The sequence below is a fragment of the Apteryx rowi genome, unplaced genomic scaffold (genome assembly GCF_003343035.1).
Source record: "Apteryx rowi isolate R43461 unplaced genomic scaffold, aptRow1 scaffold_251, whole genome shotgun sequence".
Classification (NCBI taxonomy): domain Eukaryota; kingdom Metazoa; phylum Chordata; class Aves; order Apterygiformes; family Apterygidae; genus Apteryx; species Apteryx rowi.
Window position 1 is genome coordinate 1,260,415 of NW_020448875.1, and position 11,250 is coordinate 1,271,664.

The 11,250-nt window shown below is 41.4% G+C and overlaps 1 protein-coding gene across 1 annotated transcript in view; it reads right to left on the reverse strand.

Annotated features, from left to right (window-relative positions):
- The window catches only part of KIF13B (kinesin family member 13B), a gene marked incomplete at its 5' end in the record, with an annotated part of 103,281 nt that extends 98,418 nt beyond the window's left edge, over positions 1–4,863 (reverse strand). The window contains one exon of the mRNA XM_026067017.1: positions 4,770–4,863. Coding sequence (XP_025922802.1) covers positions 4,770–4,863 — 94 coding nt within the window. The remainder of the gene's footprint in view (positions 1–4,769) is intronic.
- Positions 4,864–11,250: the final 6,387 nt, after the last annotated feature.

Below are 11,250 nucleotides of genomic sequence, written 5' to 3' on the forward strand. Positions count from 1 at the left end.
CGCAGCAGGGCTCGCCGCTGCCACCTCGACATCGTGGCGACACGATCACAAGACTTCTGGTTAACCGAGAGCAGGCAGAGGGAGCTTGCGTGGGCTTGCACAAGCTCCACATACTGATTTTTAGTAATTGAGCAAAAAAAAAAGGTGAAAACAGAATCTAGTACGATCATATTTAGTTCTAAATAGAATTTCTGAGCTGGTCAAAAGCTCTCTGTGCTGCACCCGTTATCTAGCATATATCTAGGCATTTTATAAGTTTCCCAGGTAGATAAGAATACAAAGTATGTCCTCAATAGATACATTTTAATTCCCAGGACCACAGCAGTAGTGTTTTATACTTAGTAAACCCTTGCAATCCTTCTACTATATATGTATTTTTTTAATTAGAAGTTGCATATTTCTGTTAGCATTCATCCACTCCACTCTTGACCCTCCAAAATGCGTGAAGTAATGTCGCTTGGTCTTTGAGACTCTCTGATAATTATTTTCCAGTACCATTTTTTGTTTTTCAATTGCTGAATCTTTAACAACATTCGGTCTTGGTCCCAATCTGCATTTCTTCTTCAAAAGGATTCTTCAGCTTTCCAAGGGAAAAAACTTTAATCCAAAGACAAACTATGGAAGGATTTCACTGGGTTATCTATTTCCACCCAAACACTGCTTGAAGTCTGTCATTCCTGCAATTTTTTTCCCTACTTACTGCATAAATAAGATTTTTTTTTACTGTTCTGTCCTCCTAAATTCTGTGGGCATTGGTTTCATTCTCTCAACAGCCTTTAACTTCACTTAGTTAAACCTTAGAAATCACCAAGCGCAGAYGWAGCAAGGCTGCAGAAACCCTCAAGYCTGAGTAAGATGYCAGCACATCCCTGCTCATTTTTTCAGAATTTTGAAGCAAACAACTAAATCAAGTTTTCAGTGTCTCAGCTTCATGAGCAAAAAAAAAAACATGTTGCCTGTGTGGATATACAAAAGCAAACTGGTATAGACCCAGGAACAAATATCTTAAATCATATTTGATTTTTGTGATATTAATGAAGATACTCAATTATGGAAATATCTACTACTAAGCACCAATTATACAGGCATTACAATAGCTGAAAAAGAAACCTGTAGCCTGGTTTAACGCACTTGCTCACTTCCACTAGCGGCACTTGTTCCCTTGAAGAGTTTTTACCCTGTGTCAGTCTTTGGAATCTCTCTGCTCTGCAGCACAAACTGTAGAGCACTTACAAACCACAAATTTTGACAAAAGTACACAGAATTCAGAGCTCCTTTAATATTTAAGCATATCCTCTTAATAAAAAAGTKCAAAGGTAGTTTACTGGGCAGATTTATTAACTGCTTTATTTTACTGGTATCACTCTCATTCATAGGCCTGAGCTAGATGGAAATCTAACTGATTCATGACAGTTTATCAGTTACGCACCATTAGAGCTGTGCCTGCAGTCCGTAATAAAATCCCTGGAATAAAATTCCCTTTCCYGAAGTCAAAAACAATCAGTATTTTAGGTTTTTTAAATGTGTCTTGTTTGGGAGATTTAAAATGACAGCRCAAGCAAATGGATAATAAAAAGATTGGTACAAATTTAATAGCCTGCAGTAAGTACAGCCTGTTCACAGATTTTTCAAAACTCATTCTTATAAACATTCCAATTTCTTATATAGGACTTATCTATTCGTTTCAATCAAAATGAGTTCACACCCTCTTCCAAGCCCTAACCACCAAGTAATCATGTTATGAGTAATCTGCAGCACACAGTTAATCCTGTGTTGATAAAGAAACTTTGACCATGACCTTTGCAACAGAGAAAACAGACAACTGCATGAAGCAAAAGAAAGCAGACAAGGCAGGCTAATGATACCATTCATTTACACCGAATCCCTGAAAGCTCCCATACCCCTGAAAGGGGAGAAGGGGAGATTTTGATTTAAAAGGAGCATTTGGGGAAGTCYGAGAGAAACAAAACTCAAGGCTCCGCGGTAAATAATTTTTGTGAAAGCCTCTAAAGAAACGCTGACCACTTCCGGGCAGTATAATTTCTATTTTAACACAAGAAATCACCACTCAACAGCCCCCCGTTGTCCCAAGGTTAGTAGCACTGCCTACCCAGTCTGGAGGTTATCCTATAGATTTTTTAATTGATCTACTGTACATGATTGGATTACAGAAACCTGCACAGCACTAACAAGGACTGCTCAGTAAAACAACTGGCTGCGTATCCGTCTCTCAGGAAAGGTCATTCCTTGGATGCAAGATTTTTGAAGTCGTATAAAACCAGACTTCTTTCTTGAGACCAGGCATTTCACAGGCATTTATTAGGCCTCAAGTCGCTGGAGAAACGAGCAAATATTATATTCAGGTTGTAGGTGCAGGGGAAGCTGAGGCTGAGCAGCTGTCACCTAGATTTTCAAGACTTTTTAAAATTTTGAATGCACAGTTTGACACAGCTGGTTTCAATGGCAATTATGTCAACGGAATTCTCCATCTCCAAAAGTCAGGYTCCCAAAATTTCAAGTCAGATACCTGTGAAAGTACGAAATATATAACGATAGTGGACCTTTCTGGTTTTACATGCATTCATTCCCCAAGGTCACATGGGAAATCAGAGGCAGAGGTGGGTGTATCGGTAACAAACTCCACGTACTACTTCTCCTTAACTGAGAGACAACTGAGAGCAGCAGCTCCGATATTTGTCATTTTAACTGATCCGACTGGGAGAGAGTTTTTGCAGATGGATAAACACATAATGAAGAATCCCTTCGCCTTCGAGGACCACCTTGCAGAGACAGGACAAATACACGGTAACTCTGTGACCCAGGCAAATTGGCACGTTAAACTATTGATTTAAATCTACCCATCTCCCAAACTTGGCTTCCACCACAGAGGATGGCAGAGGGAAAACATGCATTTTTCCAAAACTCGCAAGTTGTTTTTCCTGAACGTCACTCCCTGCCAGGGAAGGGCTGGGTCAAGACAAGTGGGGATGGGACCGATCAGGTTTCTAGTTCTAAAATTTTTTCCCCCAGTTCCTAAACTGACCCTGGCATATTAGGCAAAGTTACTGACCACAGATTTGGAAACATGCAAACTAAAGCATAAATTAAAAAAAAGACTAAAAAAATTAAAACCAATCTTTTCCTTGAGCTGGTATTTCAGATTCTTCTGACTTAGCTGCAGAAGCCAAGACAATTCAATGTCCTCCTGTCTCAAGGGTGTTACACTGCAGATAGACGAATCTTTAGGGCAGTTAAAGGGCCTCCACTTTTCTCTCTTCTATTAATCAGCCCATATAAATTTACCACGTTGGCTGCTTAGGTTAGCAATGGGCAGTTGTGAAAATGCAAATGAAGCGTTCTCCAGTCCGGTGCGGTGCTTTCTCACCCTGGGCTCACCATCCTGCCTGGGAAGTCACTCCAACTGCCAGCCGATTCCTCCCTTGCCAGGGGGTCTGATTTGCATTATGAATTCTCTCATGGCTCAAGTATGAACATTTTTTAAACGTATACTAGTGAGTATAAACCATACAACATTTCATTAGCTCTAGAGAAACGATGAATAGAATATTCTTAATGCAGCTGACCAGYGGGGCCTTTGAGGATTTCCTTTTCCTGCCATTTTTAGCAGTTTTAAAGGCTCGAGTTAACACAGGTAGGTACTCAGGAGCTAAATACCGCGTGTTTCTGGAGGCAGCAGATATCAGAACAAACAAAACCACCCCGCGACACGCAGCCTGCTTGCTTTTGAGCAACTCCTTAAAGCTTTAATCCCACTCACACTAAAAGAAGTCTTTCAGTTGAAGTCAGTAGAAACTACACACTGCACTTTATCATCCGTTTGCTTTTCCATTTAATACTACCGGGAGGTTGAGAAGTTTAGATCATAAGAGATCAGATAAAGAATACTTTTACTTACCACTGATGTACAGTGCAGTTTTACATGACAAAACTACCATATGTCACATTTAAACAAAGCTCTTAGTGTATTTAACTGAATTTCTCTCACTTCTGTCATCCCTTAAGACCACTTCCCTGTCTTCTTCCAAAAAACAGATCATAATTGTACTTGTCCAGTATTATTTTTTGCCTTTTCTTGCAGCCCTGTTTTATTTTTTAATGCATATGTTCTTCCATGTCCTCCCCTTGCAAACAAGGGATATATATATTAACTAGTCACAACCCTACCTCTATCAATCGTTACAGGCCTTTTCACATCCCACTCTAAAATGTTTAGCAAATTATGCCAGCTGCTACATGAACAGGCCACTTTTCCAAGTATTTTTGATTCATGTAATGCTCCACTATCAAGCTACTCCTATAGCTACAGCTCTCCAGTGTGTTTTCCTTTTCCTTCTTACACACTGAATACAAGACCATTATGAGAAAATAACTGTGCTAAAGATTTATTTCATTCCAAAACGACAAACTCTGCCCCGCTCAAATTATCCTGCACATTTAAATCTTTTCAGACCCATCATACCACATGAGAAGAAATTAAACAGTTCACAGACCCATTAATTGCTAACACATTTTTTAGGGTAGGAGGCAAATGCTCACTTCAAAATGTAGTAAGCACTAGGTTTTCAAAGCATCTTTGCAGCATGGTGAAGATCAGCCTTATTTTGTAGCTGATGGTAACTAAATTGCAGAAGGAACATGTTTTTTTGTTTTGTTTTTAAATGAAAGCCCTCTAGCAAAGCCTACATTTCTCAGTAGTTAGCCTCATATATAATTTATGAAGCCCGACCTTCCTAATTCAAAAATCTTACCTGGCATCTCCTTTTGAAAGGTTGGTGTTTACAGGGTGAAGAATAACCTTGTTTGCATCCACATCCACCACACATTTTGTATGCAGATCGAGCTCTATAAAGAAATGAGAAAGTGTCAAGTGCTGCTCCTAAAGGGCGAGGATTATACACACCATTACTTCCTCCAGACACCAAATTTATTCATGCAGTCTGACAGCCACCCATCAGCTACAGAATAGAAACAGGACCATTGCCAAGCTCCGCTCCTAGAGGCGCTCTGCTGCGATGGATTTTGTCCAGCTTTAAAGCAGGCTCTCTTTTCAAAGCAAGAAAGAGCGCTTAGGCCTTACCGAAGGACAATCAACGTGTACAAGGCAGTAGGAAACTTCTTCTGGGGAAGGAACCGTTAGGCATGGTACTACTTTGACAGCTTTTCTTGGTGCTGGCTCAATGCCTCACACGCTCAGAGGGAAAGCTGCCCCTTTTCCCGGCACGTTTTCCTGGCCCCTGGTGTGATGCTCAGTGAAATTCAAGTCCCATCAAACACAATTTAGGTGCAAGTGTGTGGAAAAGGGCTTATCCTTTCCCGCAGCCTCCAAGTCAGCCGGAAAGCCCAGCTCTTCCAAGTTACACTCAGGAACGGGATACGCAGCATGAGTAATAAGAGCATTTGGAATATATGAGAATTCTCAGCAGCAGAGGCGGGGAAAAGAAAATAAAAGCTTCAGATAATACTGACAACCATCCAAGTTATCCTCCCAATGCCAAATCGAGTCAGATATTCAAAAAAAGAGAAAAAGCAAGCAGCCATTCCCAACCGAAGTTACTGCCTACAGACACAGGGGTCTGGACATGAGCAGCCCTTGCCAGTCCCAAGCTCTTACACCCTGATGCTGAATCGGGAAAGTGCACGTGAACGCCGATACCTACATATATGAGACGCTAATCACACCCAGCGGGGCGCTCGGCAAAGCTGTCACATGGTAGGACGATGAGGAGCTACACAGAATAACCTCCACACGGTGTTCGGCACCTCAACTGAATCACCAAAACATGCCCAGGCCTAATCATATTAATCGTAATCCTCGTCCTCCTTCATCTCTGATCTTTCCATCTTTGTCACCTCTGCTCGCTCCTTCACCTTGTAGCACCTTACAAACTCAGACTGCAGGTCTTTCAGGCAAAGCCCACAGACCCTCATTTACTGCGTGGCACCTTACAGGCTTTTTTTTAAAAACAAAAACAAAAACATAATAAGAGGAAGTTTCTCTCTCTGGCATTTTTTGTAAGAAATTGTATAGGTCATTCACTATTTTAAACACAACAAAGAAAGCCAAAGCTCAAGATTACCGCTCACAGCAAGCAGTCACATGAAACTGAAATCCTTCTGAACAAAACTAGTCCTCTGTTATTAAAGCGTGCTTTTGTAGAAGGAATGGACAGACAAGTTTCAGAGGCTGGTGTTTATTTTCATTTCTCTCCACACCCTGAAAACCAATTTACCTATCATTAATATGCAACGCATGCTTGCTTAGATGAAATTATATTCTTCGTACTTCCCAGATCCGACAAGCCACTTTATCTTGGCCAGGCTGGTTAGTGATTAACATCCTGGATTGCAGTGACCTGCTTTTCCTCAACTACTGAAGAAGGTTTTTATACTCTACCTCCCTTATGCAAAGCCTAAGGAGGTTCACCCTGTTTACAAGCAGTAAGCAGTAGGGTCTCTGTCACGTTTTTGAGTCAATCCTCCACCTTCAGCTTTTGAGAGAGAACACTGATTGCACGCTTTGCATCCACGACTGCGCGCTAAACTCAAGGCCTTGCTAGTAATCATTAAATCTCTCCTTGTGCCATACCTGTAAGAAAGCACACAGACAGGATAAAAGAGTTCCTTAAAGTCTCACGTCCTCACAAGAAAAGAAGAAAGATTCCTCGAGCCATTTTATCAYGTACAACACACCCTGTCTGCTGACTGCCATCACAAAGATAACGTTAAAATCCTTTGGGTAGGAACCCTGTATACAGGGGACGCAGTTTCAGAAGACGCGATGTATTTGGACACTTCAGCGAGCTAAATCAGCCTGGTGAAAGGTCTGAAGAGCATCAAAGACAGCGCAAAGGAGAGAGCAGACCTGCATGTCTGGGAACGGGGGAGGAGAGAGGAGGCAGAAGAGCGAGGCCTTCTCCTGGCAGAGGTGAACTGCTACCTCCGCTCACTGCATCTCATGAAAGAGGCCACAAGAAATGGTTACACTCAGTCTCTCAGCTGGGGTGTGCATCTAGAAGGCATTAGGGCTACGTATCCCAGTTACCTTGGAAAGAAAATTTACATGGCAGCTCCCATTTTATCCTAAAAATAGTTCAAATTCCGTTTTAACAGCACATCATATGCTTTCTACAAATTTTGGCTCCATCACAAAACACGTTCTTTGGCTGACTTCCGTTTTCTTTAATGCTTCAGGTAGGGTTTAGAGATGAATCCTATATTAGCCACAACTGAAAATCCTATCACCATAATTTCCACCTCGTTAAGTTTTTAATGGCATTAAAGCAGGTTAGCCTCATAGGCAAATTATCCTCCTGCTCTTTTGGATATAGTCACACACGTACTCCACCCTTACTGAAACCAGTGAAAGCATCTCCTAGGGAAGCAGCGCACTCGCTGCCCCTGAACAACAAACAAAACCGCGATGCATCAAGATAAGAGGATGAGCCTGCGTATCCCCAAAATGCCAATTAGTTCATCCTGCAGTAGAGGCTTGTTTGTCAAGGTTTGGTATTATTATTTCTGTCACACTACACACATACATAAGGGTTTTTTTTTCCAGAGAGCATCAAATTTAGGAGAAGTGAAAAGATGACAGAAGTGACTGACATAGTTAAACTAAGGAGATTTATCACAAATCTTGTAGCTCTATTTTTTCATTATATCAACAAGATTTAAAATCTCTCCTATTATTATTGCTAACCTGCTTCTACTTTCAATGATTACGAAGCAAAAGCACAATCAACTACTCATCTGCTTCATCAAATCAGGAAACTAATCAGCTAATTGCTTTTGGAAAAATTAAAACTCGAGCTCCCATCATCTCAAGAAACATTTATTGCAGAGAACGAAAGCCTCCTTCAGAGCTTCAGAGCAAGAGAACCGGGATGTCCATAATAAACAGGTAGCGCGTATCTTAGTCATTTTTCCATATTTATATTTCATAGCTGTGGAAGCCCAGCAAAGCTGGGTTGACTGAGAATAATTGTTAGGTCCTACGCGTCCAAGCTACTCACGGACAATCTCCAGGCTGACTTTTTATTTTACTTGTCAAACTGGAAGCTGGGGAACGAAGGAGGCCACCCTGCTTCCCATGTCTTTTGATTGCTCAACTCCTCACAAAAGAAGACTTTTTCTGAGACAACAAAAATTGGAATTCAAGTGGCGCAGATCTTAGCTGAAACCATACTCATGTGCAGACCCCAAAGGACTAAGCCTTTGATAAACTTTACAGGCATTGTGCAAAAACCAAACAAACAAAAATAAAACACATTACCCATACACACTTYGGGGTTTTTGCGCTAACCTAAGAAGCTCAACGAGTTTCAAACGAGGTGGCAAAAGTCAGCGGAGAGAGGCAAGCCGGGAGCAGCGCCCCACCGCACACGAAGGCGGACGCAGCAGGCTAGCGAAGCGCTGGTGCATTCCCAGCGACAGGCAGCAGGTCACATTCCCTGCCCAACAGCAGTCAGGCACCTGGTAAACATAAACCCAGCAGAGCAGATTTTCCACAACAGCGTTGGGAAATGCTAGCCGAGGTAAAACTTTAAGTACTAAACAGCTCTGGGGCAGAGACAATCAGTATATTTGAATCCCGGTGGAAGGCGAGAGAAGTGACAAAAATGTTGGACAACTTCAGCTTTAGAAAACCTCCACCTTTATCTACGGATCCATCTTCATAGATCAGCTGCATATGACGACAGCGACGGTGGGAACACCCAACTCCCTCCCGTACGGGTACGCAATCAAGAACAGAGGCATCGACGGCCTAACAAAAATACCTGAATTGCCATGCAGGGATCTTGGAGGTTTTTCGAACACTATCATGAAAAGTCATCGCACCTTTAACGCTACTATATTTCAGAACCAAACAATCTGATACAGTTGATAGGCTTTACACAGCAGTTTGAAGTAATCTTTAAATGAAAGATAAGCTCGTCTACAATTAAACGGTTAGTCAGGTCCGCGGCATCATAACAGCCTTTAGACCAACAGCCAGGGTAACTGAAATATTTGTTGTAATGTCTTTAACCTTCCACATGTTCCCCTTTATACGTTCTACCTTTTCACATTTTATAAGATGAATTAAGGGAAAACACTTCCCATTTCATCCAGAGCCTTTATTTCCACCTAATTTTTTCCCCTTGGGTTTCAATTCAAGCTCTTCTTTCTCAGGGTTGACAGTTCTTCAGCCCTTTCAAATACTATTTGAGCACAAATCCCACTGAAATAAAGATGCGAACCTGGTGTTATCACCCAGCTCAAACAAAATTTGTGACGAATTTCTCCTGATCCCAGCACCAGGTTAGGGCAGCTGCACTGACACCTAAGGTACTCTTGGAGAAGAGCACATTAGGTTAGATGGACTGTTAGCGAGAACCAGTACGGCTGTTCTCAGTTTCACAAAAGCTAACTGAGATGTATATATATATTAAAAAAAAAAAAAGTGAAATTTTAAAGTGGATATATCAAGCTCATAAGTCAAAATCGGCCAAAAATACAGAAGCTCAAAATGATCTCCCGTAAAGATTGAGAGGACAGAAATGTTATATTTTAAATTGCCAGTAGATTTTTAGGAGGTTAACACTCCCTTGCAGGTTAGAACCAGAACGCTGCGCTGTTACGTACTGCGTGACAGCTTTAAAGTTGCATGGAAAAAGAAAGTACAGTCAGTTTATTGTACCTTTCTCAGTTTGGAAAAGCAAGTAGCAGGAACACTGAGAAATGTTTAAACGTTATTTCAAAAATATTTAAAAGCTTATTTATCACACACAGATTAAAGGAACAGCAACTAAAACAAAAAAAAAGGCTTWKTTTTGTTTTGTTTTGTTTTTTAATAAAAAAGAGCTGGAAGCAAGTTCAAATATAACATGTCCTCGGGTCTCCCTGCCAATGTTTGTTGCTTTAAAGTGACTTTTCTCTTTGCCCTTTGCTATATAGAAGCCAAAACAAACAAGGGAAAAACTAACTGACCGTACAAGAGCAAGTTAAACTAACTTACACCTAAATGACAATGCTAAGAAGTAAAGCTTAAAGGAAAAAACACAGTGAGAGCAATAGCACTTGCAGGGCATTAATTTAAAGCCACAGTAACTTAAACATTCTGGACAAAAATACAACAATTTGACTCCTCCTTCTGTCTACCAGCATGAAGTCCAAGAAGGCATCTCTCAAGCTTCCCTGCTACCCATAAACTGTGCAAATATCATTCAYGAAATCTTCAGTTTGCAGCAATTAAAGATCATTAAATATGCATGAGCGCAGCTGGAAGGGCACACAAGACTATCTAATCTGGATGATGAAGCGTAAGTCAACTCAACCTCATGAGCACACCGAACGCAGGCAAGCTCTCCTCAACTGTTAACACTACATTGCCCAATACGTAAAAAGTTTATTCTATCTTCTGCTGCTTCGTTTAATGCAAGAAGAGAGCTTGCCAAATGGCTTTAGTAAAGGCATTCTGTGTTTCTGGACATTAACCTTACGGACAGTCACTGCTGCTGCGCGCGTGGCTCATCTTACAAAGACCCGTAAATGAATCAATCGAGTAACTTTTTGATGCAGCAAAGAGCTCTGAAGAAGTTCAACGCGCAAATCTGCGCTGCTGCTTTGTTTCAGGCTTCAAAGTTAACAGGAATGAAACGCAGTACTGTTTGCGCTGCCACTAGCAAACCAAAAGCCAAGGCAGAACTATTCACTGTGAGCGTATCCCATCTTTTGTTGGCTTCAGGAAGATCAAGAGAACGTGAAACCAGAGCAGCAAGGTAATCTCACATACTGCACTTAAGGCTAGCTCTAAAGATGTAATTAGCGCAATTGTTTGCTTTTGCGGCCTCCCCATCTGCCTGAACGGCAGTCTCGTCTCGCAGGTTCTCTGGCAGTGAGCTCGTAACACCTTAGGAGGTCTTAAAATACAATTGCATCACTGAGGAATGCAAGACGAAACACTGACTTTACATGCCTTACCCATTTGTCACTGCACCTCTGCGTTACTACGTGTTCATACTGCAAGCACTATTCTGTATGTTATCGACAGGAAATAGGCGCTCATTTATCACAAGGAGAAGAGTGAAAAAAATTCTTGTGTTTTGCACATTGCCACCCAGATCAAATACATGCCATTTCGTTTACTGCAATACCACAATTAGTCTTATAAGACCGCGTGCACAAGCTCCAATGTACAGATTTGGTTCTGTTGTAATCTCCATTGCAAAAAAAGCAAGAACCACCCTC